This window comes from Tamandua tetradactyla, chromosome 25 (assembly GCF_023851605.1).
Source record: "Tamandua tetradactyla isolate mTamTet1 chromosome 25, mTamTet1.pri, whole genome shotgun sequence".
Lineage (NCBI taxonomy): Eukaryota > Metazoa > Chordata > Mammalia > Pilosa > Myrmecophagidae > Tamandua > Tamandua tetradactyla.
This window is the reverse complement of record NC_135351.1, coordinates 19,356,984-19,373,635: the sequence shown is the minus strand read 5'-3', so window position 1 is coordinate 19,373,635 and position 16,652 is coordinate 19,356,984. Positions and strand designations below refer to the sequence as shown.

The 16,652-nt window shown below is 45.4% G+C and overlaps 1 protein-coding gene across 2 annotated transcripts in view; it reads right to left on the bottom strand.

The window, feature by feature from the left end:
• The window catches only part of GMPR (guanosine monophosphate reductase), an 82,297-nt gene that overhangs the window by 45,115 nt on the left and 20,530 nt on the right, over positions 1-16,652 (bottom strand). Inside the window, exons 5-7 of one of the 2 annotated variants that reach the window (XM_077143966.1) lie at positions 12,940-13,021; positions 9,074-9,192; positions 1,484-1,526 (exon numbers count right to left, since the gene is read on the bottom strand). In XM_077143966.1, the coding sequence (XP_077000081.1) occupies positions 1,484-1,526; positions 9,074-9,192; positions 12,940-13,021 (244 nt within the window). The remainder of the gene's footprint in view (positions 1-1,483; positions 1,527-9,073; positions 9,193-12,939; positions 13,022-16,652) is intronic. The other variant, XM_077143967.1, reaches the window with a different exon arrangement.

Below are 16,652 nucleotides of genomic sequence, written 5' to 3'. Positions count from 1 at the left end.
GAATAACTGGTGTCCAGCCAAGCCTCCTGGTGACCACAACCCCAGAAGCAGAGTCCCCGTGCAGCTGCTGCCACGGAGCAGGAGTAAACAAATCATCAGCAGGAGCACATGGCTTGGATCCCTTTAAAGACCACTGAAGTTATTTGCGATTATTTTAGTCTCTGAAAGCTCTCCTTGCTTTTCTTGACCAGTTTTCCCTGATGTAGTCTCTCTCCCTGCACTAAGCCTCAACACTGCCATCAGTGAACTCAGAGGAAGAAGAGTGGAAAAGAGAGTCAGAGTCCACAGGCCAGGAACCACGCCCAGATTTGTTATCTACAAGGTACCCTCTTAAACGACCAGTCACTTTAAAGTGTACTCAGCTCCTACACTGTGCACAAAGTATCATGAGTTATCAGTGCCCAAAACAGAACACCCGTCAGTATGCAGTAGGTGCAGCTCCAAAATTAATGGTAAAATGTCTTCAGTTACTGATCTTTGTAACATGGGTCCTGAGTTCTCCCCGCTTTGCCTTTGTCACACATCTCAGGGCCCTAGTCACCTCAACTATAAGATGGGCAAACTGGGCTGGACACATGCCCCATCTCCTTGCTTCACAGCTAAGATCTATGGTTAAGATGGGTTTAAGAAAGGATGCCCATTTTATGACATTCTCTGTGGGTGCAATAAAACTGCTATAAAGAATACTGCTCCGTGTTTTCATTTGTCACTATCAGTTGGTTTTTTTTAAAAATCAGATTCCCTAAGAGAGTTACCCCCAGCCTCTGCTCCCCCAACACACACACGCACACGCGCGCGCGCGCACACACACACACACAGCAAACCAGCCCTGACATCAGGAGAGGCAAGTGAGGACCTGGTGCTTTGTCCCTGCCTCCAACCATCACCCACAGCTCCACTTCATAGTTTGGGGTCCCAGCAGCGCTGCCATCTCTGACTTCTGAGCGCAGTTTCCAAAGGTTAAGTGGCTACCACAAAAGTCAGCAGCCCAATCTTACTGTTTGTTGTTGAAATCCTGAATTTCCTGGGAACACCCCCAGGGAACCGAGCCTGGCCACAAAGCCCCAGGCCCTTTTAGATTCCAGGGCAGACACTGCCGCCCTCCTGTGGGAAACAGGCTCCTTTGCCTCTGATCCGCTGGGGCCACATCCCTGCCACGGGCTTTCCCCAAGGTGAGCCCCAAAGAAACCCCACTAGTTTCTAAAGGTCAGACCTGGGGTTGTCCTCTTCAGACAGGTCACAGGGGGCTTCTCATCAGCACCCCCCCCCGCCCCCCGCAGGATGTCACTCCTAGCCATGCCCGGCATGCTGGCTGCTTTATCCACCACCAGAACCAAACTGACACCGAAACCACCGCCCGAAGCCAGGGAGAGGAAGCTCGCAACCCTCCCGGGGCTGCCGCGTGCATCCCGCATCCCGCGCTCCTAACTCCCGGCGCCGCCCCGCGCCCGGTGCCCCGCCTCCCCCTCCCCGCCGGCCTTACCAAAGGCTTTGGCGACATCTCCTGGACACGTGCAGCCTCCATCCTTCAAGGAGGAAAGAGCAAGGAGAGGTAGTCAGCGGGCGCTAGGCAAGACCCTCCCTTTACCCCCCCCCCCCCCCCCCGGCGAGCCAGGGAGCTCCTACCCACCCCCCACCTCCCCTTCCCCCAGCCCAGCCCGGGGCCTTCTGGGTTTTCCCCGCGGGGTCACACCCCAACGCTCCGGAGTTACTGGGATTTTCTGACCTAGTTTACTTCCTTCAATAGTGCACCTTCCATTCTCCAAGCCCAGCCCATAGAGGTCGCAAATGGCTCTCAGGGTTTCACCGACAATATCACCGGGAACCTCCTGCCCTGCCCCGTTTCCAGCAGATCAGAGGATGGCACCAGCCACTGCCTGCCCCCATCCCAGTCCCTCATCAAGCTGCCACGCCCAGGGCAGGAGGCAGCAGGAGCCTCTGCACTGCCAGACCCTCCCACCTCACCCTCTAGCGGGTTACATAATCCACCAGCGCCCCCCCCCCCCCCACCAGCTCAGCCACAACTGTGGAGCAGAGGGCACTTTTTTAGCTTCTCACACGGTAGTCCCCTTTCCCTCCCTGCCGTGTCTGAGCTGTGTTTAGTATAAGAAGCACATTATTTGAAAAGCCAGAAAGGGATACTGTGTTAATTCCTGTGTACTTGCCGCCGTTCCACCCATATCCTATTCACCTTCCCGCAATGTACACGGCTACCTTAAAATCAAGCACCCGTTCTTGATGCCCGCTGTCCCCAAAAATGCACACACTCCGGGGCGGGTTTGATATTTAGCAGGACAGTCTGTCCATCTGTGGGCTGCCCAGCAACATTAGCTGGGATGGCTATATTTAAACACCAGTAACCTAACACACGGTTGTTAGGATGCAGCGCCCTGGTGTTTCCTTACAAACACAAGCGGCACAAAGGGCCAGGCTGCGACATACTATTCCCAATTTGGCCTGTGTGAAGCCCAAGGAGGGAAAGGCTGGGAAAGGTATCTAGAGAGCTAAGAAAGCAAAGGCACAAAAGGAGACAGGAACAGGTTTCAGTTCTAGAGAGAGAGAGCTCCAAACCAAATATGGGTCTAGGAGAAACAGCAGAACTGAGTGGGGTGCCAAGGTCTTGGAGAATCATCTGTCCCACGAGGCAGGCACAACCAGCTGAGGGGGGCAGCCATGCCGTGGGAAGGAACCCAGAAAGCAGGTAACCTGGGCTAGCTTGGGTTTCAATCTGCAGGAAGGTATAGGCACCCCTAAGCACTGACGGGCCTCTGTACAGACGTGGGATGAACTACCCTACAAAGCGTCTCAAACCGAAACTATTGGGTCTTTGTGACTCAATCTTTTTTTTTTTTTATCTATCTGCCTTTTAGGCCTGCCACTCCAGGAGCTTCTTTGCAGTTCTGATAAAAAAAAAGCCGGTGTGAGGTTGCACTTTTTTCTTTGATGAACGTTTGCTCACGACAATCATTTCCTCAATTAAGAGTGCTATTTCCGCCTGGCCTTCCTGATCCCCAGAGGGCCCCAGGGCTGAGAAAAAGGATTCCTTCCAGAAGCAATCCTTCTGCAGAAGGAATCTTGCCAAAGCCTGGCACATGAAGGTTCTAACAGTGTTCTCAGGCACCGCGTATCCTGTTAGTGATCGAAAGTTCCAACCCACATACGTACAAGCCAGAAATGCTCTTTGCTTGCCCCAGCAATTAATTTTAAAGTGGGTACAGCCCAAACCACCTCCAAGCAATAGGTTTTCAAACTTACAACCTCAAAAAGATTAAACTCATGCTCCTATTAAATTAGGTCCCTAACATATATGACTTCAACGACAACCTCTGTGCTAGTCTTTCGCTCACTCACTATGAGTGAGGAGCCTGTGAGCATGCTAGGTTGTCTCCAGGTGAGGTCCTGAAAATTCCACATTATTGGAGTCTGGGATGGAGCCTGCCTTAGAAACCTGGTGCTCCTGGGACTCCAAGAAAATGAATTATTTTCTTCTCAGGAAGGGCCAAGATGTCCATCATTAGTACAACTTCATGATGTGCTACAGAGAGGAACTCCTATTTACGGCTTCATCTCTTTATACTTTGCTTTTGTATGCACATAGGAAGTAGGCAGTCCAGACCAAACAAGCTGGGATGCACATTTAACCAAATGTGATCGAGCTTCACACGATGCTTTAATAGTCCCCTGCCCCCTACTACTAGTTAAGTAATTTCCAAAAGAAGTTCAGAGTCCTTTCATGTTCTTGGGGGACAGAACCATAAGGGCATACCCCTGCCATCTAAGACATGTATTTATGTCCCTAACGTAAATACCAATTGCTGCTGGCAGGCTGTAAAACAACAATTTGACTCATGTTTTGTGCCAAGCAAATATTCAAAGCAACAATTTACAAGGGTTACTTGCTTTGTTTTTCCAAGAGAGCTAGCGTTCCATATAGTAGAAAAGGCACCACATGACAGGAATAGTAATTTGATTTGTGAATTCAGCGTAATCTTCTGCCGAAAATGACATGCTCATCCCTAAAATAAAGATGGTTGAGAGCAAGCCAGAGAGAGGGAATTCAAATCAAGCAACTACTACATGCCAGGAATCGTTATCACCATAATAATCATTTTCCCATTCAAACACCAGAAGCTGAAGCTGGTATTCTGTAGGTGAAAAAAACAAAATGAAGCTCAGGAAGCTTGAGCAAGAAGCACACACCTCAAAATAGTAGCAGTGATTAGCTTAAGATAATAGCATTTCTGGTCATCTTTACTTCCTTTCTTACGTTTACCTGTATATTCTAACATTCTAGGGTAAGCATATTTGTTGTGGAATTTTTCAAGCCTCAAAAAAGATTAAACAAAAAACACCATGGAATTGTACAACACAAAACAGTGAACTTTAAAATAAACCATGGACGACAGTTAGTGGTACAATTACAATACTATTCTCTCATCAGTAGTAACAAAGGTACTAATGAAAAACGTCAAAAATGGGGGCAGATATACAGAAACTATTTTTTGCATGATCTTTCTGTAAATCTACAACTTCTCTAATGAAAATAAATTAATTTTTTTTAAAGAAAATTATTTAGAATGTATTTTTTACTTCTACACAAATGTTTCTTAGCATGCTAAAGGAAATCAACCCTTCTTTGCAGAGGGTCAATGGATAGGCATGAGCCCTGCTAGCCAGGTGTAAAGAAGGAAAGGGCTGGAGACAACTCTGAATTTGCTAAATCCTCTAGCATTTACAGCCCCTCACAATTTAGTGCCTCCTGCAAATGTGAGAAGCACACTCTCTAGTCTTTTAATAAAATGCATTGATTGAGATACTGACCTGGAATGATGAAGAGATAGTAATTTGAGTAAACCTAATCATAGGGCCTTTTTTAAGGTCCTAGGAATTACAACAAAATCCGAGTCACTTTTGGTTATCAGTGAGTAGTGAACTCATTTAGATATTCAAATCCCTCACCTTCCAATGTTTAATTAAGTTCTGCCTCTTGATTATCCATCGGAAGGCACGTTTGTGAAGACTGCAGAAGGAGCTCGCAATAAGAACATGTGAATGTGAAATCTCCCCAGGCAGCATGATGGGAAAACAAGCTGTCTATAGTCCCTGGATCCCATGCCAACTCTCCCTACTTTGTAACATTCGGCAAGTCAAGTTTGTCTTCTTCGAGCCTCCTCATTTTCTAGATGAGGGATGTCAAGGGAAAGAGTGGAACATGGGAGATGATCAGCCCCAGTTAGAGAATTTAAGTAACAGAACACATTACTTAAGCTTCCGTTTTCTCACCTGTCAAATGGTGGGAACAGCTACCATATCAGTGAAGATCAGAGATTTCGAGCAGACAGTAGGTGCTCAATAAATGAGAGCCATTATTTCCCTTAAAAGCGGTTTCAGCCTTTAAAACACTCTCCTTCATGGCATGCTCAGCAGGCGGCAAGAAAAAATGAACTGGTCATGCCTTACTCTTCACTTATGCAGGGGGTGTCCTGCACTTTTCAGCTCTCTGCCTCACTGATGCACATGTGGGCCATGAGAAATGGAAACGATTCACGCCCAGCCTTTTGGGTGTCAGCACCTGTTGAACACATGCCATGCTTCCTTCTGAGCTTTGACAGCACAGATGTGTGAATTCAGCAACTGAAGTGTAAAATGAGATAGCTGGAAATTGGACAAAGTGGCAGGATCCGATGCATCTGATGGGTTTCCGGTGAGTCTGTGACTATTGGAACCCACTTGTGAAACTCCATTAGAGGAAAGAGACTGTGGGGAGGATGGCTATTTTGAACGGCAAGATGCTCAGTGGGTTAGAAGGGTTCAAATCTTAGATAAGCTACATTTGGTCTTTGGCTACAAACTGCACCCCTAACCCCATCTAGAAAATCTCTCAGCCATTGACAGGAAAACAAAGTCTCAGCGCACACACAAAGGATCAGAAGTGCTTTACCTTCCTAAAGCACCAATATGACAAGCCTGGCTGTCACTGATTCTAATTGACACATGTAGATTTCTCTCCATGTGCACTTTCAGATGGGAAAAGGTAATGCATGCTGACCTCCTACTATAAAAGCCAGTGGTTCTCACACTGCAGAACACCTCAGAATTACCCGAAGGACAGATTCCTAGGTCTCACCTTCGGAATTTCTGATTCAGGAGGTCTGGGGTAGGGGGACTGAGGATTTGCATTTCTAACCAAATCCCAGGTAAGGCTGCTGCTGCTGCTAATTTGAGGACCATACTTACCTGCACAAATGAGTTCTAAATTAGGTGGGGCCATGTAAACAGATCCTAAGTTGATTTCCAATCACAGAGCCCCTTGTGGAGCAAGCAGTACCTCCCACCCGCCCCTAGCCAAATGGCTCTGTTAATTTAAGCACATTTGAAATTTCTAGAAAGATCTAAGTGTGGCATCTAAGAATAAATTCATAGTAAAACTATTACTTTGACCTATGCTACTCTGGAAATGGTGGTTCAAGTAATATGATACAGGATCTAAATTTTTATTAAGACTAATGAAGTAGATATTTTTCTTAATGGTGAACACTATTAGGTAACAGAGACTTAGGATTAATTTCATACTTGGTGCTCCCTGGGGGCAACCTCTGAAGATTCTGATTCCCTAGGATGGGGTCCTGGGCTCTATTTTTAAAAGCTTCCTTGGTGATTCTTCAACAGCCTGCACAAGACAGGGCCACAGTCAGCACTTGAGAAACACAGGGTTAAAGCATCATGAAGGATGGCAGTGTTTGGTGGCTTCAAGTGAGTTCAGTGACCTTGCTTACCCAACACCTATTGATAATTCTATGTCAGTCCAGGACATTGTCTTTTACATGCTAGTTGTTCAATAAATGGGTTTTAATTTGTTCACTGGGGCAAAAGCTCAAAGATAAGGTAATGAGTGGAGGGCCTTAGAATGAGCCAATAAATCTTTGATGAGTTATTCCAGCTTCTGGCACATAGTAGATGCTCAGTAAATATATAAATACGTGCTGAATGAGTAGACGTGTGGATGTAAAACTTGAATAATTAGAAAGACCTACGACATGAACAGAATATTTGGTCATGAAAAGGGGCTGGACTGGGGGTCGAGAACCTGGATTCCATCTTGGGTCATTACCTAAATCATATGACGTCAGGCTTTGGTGCCTCAACACTTAGGGCTCAAATGAGATACGGTGCATGTAGGGACTTTTTAAAAAAGGCATTATCAAAGCACTTTAGAAATATTTTGGGATGAACACTGCTGTACTTAGTCCCTAAAAGCAGGTCCAAAAATCAAACTTTGCCAGGCTGAAATGCAGAGATGAATTCCACAAGATATAATTCCACAGGGATAAATGTAAGTTCCAGGGCTTAAAAAACAACAACAACAACAAAAAAAGCCACTTATTAATTATTTAATATGGGACTGTGGCTTAGCAAACTATACAAATGAAAAAGTCTAAAGGTTTAATACAATATGTTTAATACAATATGACTCAACCCTGTTAATGGGACCACTAAAAATATACCACCATTTCAGAATCTGTAACTATAGAAATGAAACATCCAGATAAGTAGAAGCCATGTCACACATCCGTTAGATTATATCTGACATATTCTGGCCTGTTCTGAGAAGCTCATCTAGAAGATGCCCTTGAAGATAAGGAGGAATTGGGCAAGTGGGGTTTGGAGAGGAAAACTCTAGAGGCACACAAGACCTTCAACTGTCTGAACTGTTGTCAGATAAAGCTGGATTAGAAGGATGGGTAAGTTAGAGACAGAGTCTAACGTGGCATTCAGTAAATCCTTGAGAAAGGCTTATGGGCCAATTATTCTGGCAACATCCTTCTAGGAACTTCAAGAAACTCTTGTTTACAACACTGTCTCTGCTTCTCCCCCCATCCCCACCATTTCCCAACCCATCACAACCTAATTTCTGCCGGACATGCTACTGAAACTGCTCTCACAGGAGTGACCAGCAACCTCAGGACAGCACTAGAGGCTGCAGCCCATACTTCCTTACCGCTGGGGCAATGGACCCTCCCAGGCACTTTGTAGGCTCCTCGTGTTCCCCCAGGACCGATCCCCAGGGCAACTCTGCTTCTCACCCTCACGTTCTTCCCAGGCTTTCTCTCCCACTTCAAGGCTCCAACAATCTAGCGTCTACCAACTCCCGGGTTTCCAACCCATGACCCCAAACACCCAACGGATTTCCTTGTAGATGCCCTTCCAGCAGCGACTCAAAATCAATTCATGCAAAACTCAGCTCTGCACTGTGCCCCTACCACCTCTTCTCTTTCTTTCATTCATCTTCTCGGTCACGGAGCAAGGTGGACAGCAGCACCTTAGGTCTTCCTTTTCCCCTTACCAACCCTCCCCACCCCCAGCCGAACAGCTCACCAATTGCCAGGTTGTGCTGAATTCTGCCTCGTATATGTTGGCAGCTCTCAAGCCCGGTGGCCGCTGTGTCACCAAGGGCATTGCCATCGCTTGCCTGAATTACTAACACTCTTCCACCTGGGTTTCCTTCCTCCTCTCTTGCCTTTTACAACCCCCCCATGAGGCAGCCTCTATGATCTTCCTAAAGACAAATCCACTTGCCACTCTCTTGCTTAGCCCTCAACAGCTCCCCAGTGCTCTTGGGACCAATATACCCTACCCTTAACGTGTCTCACAGCCCCACAGGTCTTTGTCCACACTCAGCCTGTTGCTTAATTCCTGCCATCCCCTCACCCTATCCAGCTCCCACTTCATTCCCTCCAGCCACACTGACTCTTAGCTTTGAGAGTCCTGCCTCTCTATACTCTTCTCTTCCCTTCCCATTCATCTGGCAATCAGGCATCTGTTACTATTCCAAGAAACCTTTCCTGAAACCCCAAGTCTTTGATACATGGTTCTCCTCCTTTCCTCAAAGTTTCCCGTATACCCCCCATCAAACTACCCATCCCTCGTGTCCTGCTTGCAGGATGTGCCTGATGCTCGCTACAGAACGAGCAGTAAAGGGTGTGCCTGTGGCCGCCACCCCAGTGCCCTGGTGCTCCCAAGCCCACCGGACAAAGCTGCCCTGGGGTCCCTGGGGTCCCAGCCTCCGCCCCACCTGGAGACTCACGGAGATGATGTGCCCCTTCAGGCCGTGGGCAGAGTCCGCACACTCGATCACGGCGCTCAGCTGGGGGTAACCCACCCCCGTCTTGGTGCGCGTGGTACACACGGAACCTGGCACGGAGGGAAGGGGTCGTGAGCGTGCAGAATAATTAATAAAATGAGCCCTGTCACATCAGCACACCGGGCCTGAACTTCGCACAGCAGAGGCGAGGTGCTGGGGGAGGGTGCAGGTGGGAGGCCGTTGCAAAGCCGCCACCACAGCCCATGACACCGGGTCACACCATCCCACCAGGTTCTCGTCATGGTCATCTGGTGTTCAGGATCCAGCCGCTGTCACCATCTCCTGTGACATCAGCTTCTTTACCTTCACCCTCCGTCAAGGTACTTAACCTCATGCTAAGCCTCATTCCCTCATCTGCGAGATAGAAATAGAAACACCTGACAAGGCGGGAGTAGACATTGAACGGGTTGAACATTGTAAATCTCGCGGCCTAGGGCCTGGCATGGGGAAAGGCCTCCAAATACAGGAGGCTGGTACAAAGATAGTCCACATTCGCTCCCAACCTCGTTCCTGCCCAACCCTCTGTCCTCGCCATGACCCAGGCCTCCTGTGCTTTTGTGATCGTGCAGTCTGTCTCCTGCCCCAAGGGCCTTGCCTACAGCCCCTCCCAGCAGAAGCTCCAAGGTCAGCTTCCATCTCAGTGCTCCCACCAACCCCAGGGTGCTTTCATCCCCTTGGGCATTCTCAACCACCAGCCCTGGTGGACCCTGCCTGTCCTGTCTCGTCCCACAGGTCCAGGCGGAGTCACTCTGAGGCTTCATGTGCCCCTTCAGTGAGTGGCCACATCCCATGTCACTCAAATGCCCCAGACATCCCCCATCCTCCACCTTGAAATGCTCAGCCTCTCCGGCCACCTGCTTCTCCCCATCCCTGTCATCTCCTCCCACACACTCTGCTCCAAATACACTAACATTTCTGTTTCTCCAACAGGGCCAAGTATTTTCCTGCCCTAGGGGAATCCTGTACGTGATGTTCCATCTGTTTGAATCCCCCTCTCAGTGACCGCCCGCCTCATCCAGCCAGCCCCTTCTCAACTCTCAGGCTTCATCTTTACCAGAACTGCCTAGGGGAAGTGTTTCTTCATAACACTCATCTTAATTTAAAAAGAGGTATTCAAATAGTCATTGGTGTAAGTATGTTTAGAAGCTGTATTTCTCTGCTGCATCATAAGCTCCAAGAGACCAGAGAATGTGGCTATCCATTGCTGTATAGCCACTGCTTAGAACAGTCACATATAATAAGGCACTATAAATAACCACTGAAAGAATGAATGAGCTAAAGAATTAATGAGTCATCTGCATCTCTGTCTCCATCCCTTCGCCACTCATTCAGCCCTCCTAGCTATCTTTTGATGCAGGCTGTGGGGTATTCTGGAACCCTAGTGTTAAAGTTGGATGTAAACCCCTCCAGTGCCCATGCCAGACCCATGAGGGAGGGCACCCCCAGCCCTGCCTGCTCTCCTGCTCCTCACCACCAGTGGGGCCTTCAGAGTTTCCCACAAATGTCTCCCAGGACATTTGTCCTGTCTTTCAGGACAGGATGAGGACAGAGAACCATGTCTATGCTTCCCACACTTGGCTTCAGCACAGAAACCAGGAGGAAAGGGGCAAACTCTATCTCCTGCATCCAGCCACAGGGCAGGATGTTCTAGCAATTTTAGAATGTTCGAATAGTTCCCTACACTCATCCTCCCAGTATCCTCCACATGTCCCTGATACTTCTGGAGCAAGCAAGCCTCCCTCCCCACCAAGGAACACTCTGCCCCAGCCACCACCCACCACCCACCCACACCCACACCCACACCCACACCCACACACACAGAGCTTGGAAGGCACCCACCACACACACACACACACACACACACACACACACACACACACACACACACACACACACACACACACACAGCTTGGAAGGCACAATTAGCGATTTATAATCTGGCTTTTCTCCTTCTCCCCCATTAAGTTGCTAACTCTGCGAGGGGAAGCAGGCATCTTAACTTTAGTCTGCTGGTGCTTTGCCGAAAGTGAGGGACCTATAAATGTGAGGTCAGCTGAGCCTTTCCTGGAAACAGGTAAGGAAGAAGTTTCAGTAAGGCATGGGAAGTTGTGTCGATTAATACCAGTTCGGGAGGAGAGACTGGGTACCGCTCTCCTCCCAGTTAGAAGGGCAGGAGTGTCCGTTTTTAATGCTTTTTAACCCTGTTCCTGGGAGCTGCTCAATGATGAACCAGTTTTAAAGGTTTTCCTCAAAATATACCATACTCCAGTGTTTTTACTCTAAAGGGATTTGTGGAGTTCAAAGATCATCTACAGTCAATTTAAAGAGTGGCTGAAATCTATCAGGTTTAAAGAAAGCCCCTTATTCTCTTAGGTCACATCTGTTCAAGTAGATGGCCTGAGGGACAGGTAGGGGTACAACAAATCTTCTAGAAAAACAGGGTACATGTGCAGGAGGTACATGAGGGAAATGCAGCTGGGTAATCGGGGTTTTGTCTAGAAGAGTCCCTTAGGAGCCAATAAGACTGATCATAGACCTTGACATCCCGTACAGCACCCACCCAGTACCGTCGGAGCTAGGAGAACCTCAACAAATATTTCTGATTAAATAGGTGGCAGGTGAATGTCGCCACCTTTGAAAAGGAGAGTGATTCTGATGAGATGAACATCTACTATAGCCTAACTTGAGCAGTGAACTCCCTGAAAGAAAGAAAGGGCCCTATCCTTTCTTTGACTTTTCAATAACAGCAGCCTCTCAATAAAGAGAACAGGGTTATCTTTCTCCTTTCCTGGCATGTGTTATTAGTTGGCCTGGGCAAGTGGGAACATAAGAAAGAAGTCCAATGTTTAAAATCTTGGGGAGTTTTATGAGCCTACAGAGTTACTCTTCATTAATATTCTTTAATATACATCCCACTTCCTCAAGGGGTTGCCAAGTTACAACACAGCTATATCTTTTGCTTCCCAGCAGTCTTCTTTCCCAGACTCCTCATATATAGGTTATGTGGTTTGCGTCTTTTTTCAATTGAAAAAAAAAAACAAAAAAAACAAAACAAAACAAAACTCTGCATTTTAGTCCTAACTGAAAATGTGTATCTTCTTTCTTTCTCCCTAGTTTTAGTGTTTGGTTGATAATGGATGAGCAAGGAAGAATTTAAGAACCGGCATGAACAAAGAATGGCAGCTCATCCACAGTATGGTAAAGCTAACTGACCCCAAGATAAAATTGCACCACCCTGTATTAGGATAGAAAAGCTCTACCGCCTTCCTCCATTCAAGATCTCAGAAGGTGATCCTAGGAGAGAATGCCTAGAGAAAGGATATGGAAAAAAATCTATGACTGATATGTATCAGGTGAGGAGCCAGAGATGATAATTGCCTGGTCCTTGGGTGAAGTTCAAATGTGGTCTCACAGCTGCAAGTGTATTTGCAATGTTTAAGGTCCCTCAAACATTTACATAAAAAGGAGTCGCTCATGTCCATTGGCTGTCCCCATGGATTCTTTACTCATCACCATCCTCTTCAAGGTGTGCAGGAGTAGTAATAAAATCTGCATTCTTTTCTTGCACAATAATGATCTGACATTAAGACCTCATATTCTAAAGACTGCCAAGTTCATTTACAAGTTCCCTGGGGGCACAAGAAAGCTGCTTATTGATGTTTCAAAACCAGAAGCTTCTGGAGAAATGTGCTTCCAAGTTGTGGATGTGTCATTCCCTTCCACGCACCTCCAGTCTTCCCAAATTCCCAGCTCCCATTCCCCATTACACCCACCGCTACGTTTCCAACAAGTATTACCTGGTCCAACTCCCACTTTGATTACATCTGCTCCGGACAGAATAAGTTCTTCTACCATCTCTCCTGTCACCACATTTCCTGCCTGAGGCAAAGGATAGAGCTTAAGATCACAAAGTTCAAATAGGTACAGAGACAAATGAATGAGGAACTTCACATGTGACCACCAAGATATGCATGTCCCAAAGCAACCTGGCAGCCCAGAAACAAGAAAACTGGGAGATTTGATCACACTTCCTGGGTCTATTTTAAGTCTTAAATTTATGGGCCAGAGGAGGCTGCCCAAGTGAGTTCTGATTTCCTTGGCTCCCATTGAACAGGAGTACAGAATTTGGCACCTGGAGATGACTTTGGGGAAAGAGCCCTGGTGTGTGCTGATGATATGAGAATGTGCAGAGCTATATAATTTTAGACCTAGAAGATGACCTAAGAATATCTGGTTCAGAACTTTTTGTAACACTTCAATGATGGACAAAACAAAATTTTACAGAGAACCCAAATACATGAAATAAGCAATGAAAAGTTCCCTCGGCTGACTAAAATCTTTACTGCTGGGCATAAAATACTAAATGGTTTGCAAAGCCCCTGTGAAACTCTGTGGAACCCCAAGAATCCAGGATTAGAAACTACCATTCATTTCACAATCGGAGAAATCCCTGGGTTTCCCACTCTAGGGCCAGTGGTTGCCATTTAGCTATTAGAGGGCAGACTGGCACCCGTGGACTACATGGAACTGAAACATGCTCTACTTAATGGGACATGAAGCTTTGGCCCTAAGAATAAACATATAAGCCAGGAAGAGGCGGAATCTATAAACCAGAAGGAAGCATCTGGGTTCGAAATAGAACAAGTTCTCTCACTGCAGGAGCCTGGGAGGGCAAAAATAGCTCTTTTTATTAAAACTCACTGCCCTGTGGTTTCTTCAGCTGGTACATAAGATACTTGGCAAGGGGTTCTGACTGAGTTTTCACAATGGTACAAAGTCATATTTTAGGAAATGCATTCCTACTCATTTTTTTTGCATTGACACCCAAGGGGCTTTGTGCCGAATTGATTCCCAAAGTTTCTCTTTTTAATGGAGACAAAGTGATTCTGAACTTCATATAAAAGTAGCCTGGAGGGCGGGCAATGGTGGCTCACTGGCAGAGTTCTTGCCTGCCATGCCAGAGACCCAGGTTCGATTCCCGGTGCCTGCCATGCAAAAGAAGGGAAAAAAAAAAAAAAAAGTATCTTGGAAAACGGGAATGAGGAGGGCTCAAAGCTACTTTAATCAAAATAACATCTGATTACAGAAAACGACTGCCAGACAAGAGACGAAAACATTAAAAAAATACAGGAATATTCAATGAAGGTGGCATTACAACTCAGGAGAGAAAGGAGCAGTGTTTTAATACATAGCACTGGAAAAAGTGATCTTTTGGAAACAAAATACAGATTATCGATAGTACTTTTCACCAAAATAAGCTTAGGTGGATTAAAAAGTAAATATTGTATCCCACCCCCGCATAAATTTAGAAGAAAGCCTGAATACTTGCAAATTTATAGGAAAAATGACTCGCACAATAACTGTTAAAAGACATTAATAAAAGTGGCCTGTAAGAATAGGGAAAATGCTCAACTTCACAAATCTTAAATTAAGATACCAGTGATACCTTTCCCTTAACAAAATTTTAAACAATAAATGCTAAAGAGTATCAGACAAGCTATTTCTCTGCTAGTTGAATGTTTCTTTTAGTACAGGTTTTCCTCAAAAGCAAGCTGCCAAAATACAAGAAATGTAATAATATGAATGTTCTTTGACCTCATAATTTTTTTTCCAGGATCCTATCCCAAGGAAATAATCATTGGTGAGGCCTAAGATTGAACTCAAGGATATATTATCTATAATGGCATAAAAATGCAAATATGTTCCCCAAAGTGGGAGAGGCTGAACAAAATTATGGCCTATCTAAGTGATGTTTTTAAAGACTGGTTTAACAGCATAAGAAAATGCTTAAAAGCTTTCAGTAAAACAAAGGGAAAGAGCAGGAAATAAGATACCAATTGTTGGGGGAAAAAAAACCCACACACAAGTGTGTGTGTGTGTATATATATATACACATATACACAAATATATTCTTCATATATATTTTATATAGAAAAAATATATATTTCTCATATATAAATATATGAAAAAATACACCAAAATGTAAGAAATTATGTCTAAGTGAAGGGATTATCAGAATTCAATTTTTTCATTAAGCTTTTCTAGATTTTAGTTTCTACAATGACTATGCATTATTATTGTAACATAATGTTTCCTTTCTTTTTTTTTTCTTTTTAAGTACAAGCCCCAGCATGAACTCAGAATCCAAGACAGAATTTAATAAGAAACAGGGCAGTATGATGGTGGCTCAGTGGCAGAGTTCTCACCTGCCATTCCAGAGACCTGGGTTCGATTCCCGGTGCCTGCCCATGTAAAAAAGCAAAAAAAGAAAGAAACCACAGGACTGTATAATATAAATAGTGAACCCTAATGTAAACTCTGGACTATAGTTAATACCATAATTATAACATTCTTTCATCGATTGCTACAAAGATACTGCACTAATGCAAATGTTAAAAATGGGAGCGAGGAGATGGGAATTTTCTCTTTTCTACATGGTCCTTCTATAAACCTATAACTTCTGCAATAAAACAAAAGAGTTGAAAACCTAGATTTTTCCCCATGGTCTTTCTATAAACCTACAACTTTTATTATAAAATCAAGGATTTTTTTAAATTAAAGAAAAAAAATAATAGTGGGAACCTGAGGAACAAGACTCCAAGCTCTCATTCTTTCTCTTGCTGATTTGCTAAAAACTAACCAACCCAAACTTAGAGATATACTATTCTAAGCTCACTACACAGTTTCATTCTTACTGTATTTTTCAATCTGGTAAGAACTACCTATCATTTTACTCTACTTTAGGCAAAGTAAATGAATTTGAATCAGCTGACAATGGATGGCCCAGGTACAGGCCAGGGAAGACCAAGCAAAGGAAAGCTAAAAGCTTCAAGAAAGGGGATGCTGTTTCCATAACAGTGCATCCCTCTCCGCTCCCCTGTGGCTCCTTCCCCTGCGGGTGGACGTGGTCACCACAGGGAAGGCCACTGTGCAGAAAAATCCACAGTAGGAAGCATGATACAAAGGGAATGCTGAATATTGGGAGGGGATGGGTGAGCTTCTTTCAAAAGAACAGAAAGCGGTTTATTCACCTCTGAACCCAAGGAGAAAATGAGAAAGAGGTAAACACAAATTCAGAAATGGCCTCCTTAACGGGGCAGTCTCCTGGGCCCGGGTGTGATGTGGAGGGACAGAGAAGAGTGTGTTGGGGTAATTAAGTCAAGAGGCTGCTTTACCTTGGAATGAAAAATCTCATGCATGGAACGGACATGGGATTGCCAGAATTTTGTTTTGAAATTGCAACAGGCTTTTTATTAAACTGCTTTGGTCGTTCTGGGTTCTTTGAGACGCACACAAAGTGAAGTTTAAATATGCATGGTGTTCTAGTTTGCTAACTGCTGGAATGCAATATACCAGAAACAGATTGGCTTTTAATAAAAGGGGATTAATTTTGTTAGTTCTTCAGAGGAAAGGCAGCTAACTTTCCACTGAGGTTCTTTCTTACGTGGAAGGCACAGGATGGTCTCTGCTGGCCTTCTCTCCAGGCCTCTGGGGTCTAACAACTTTCCCC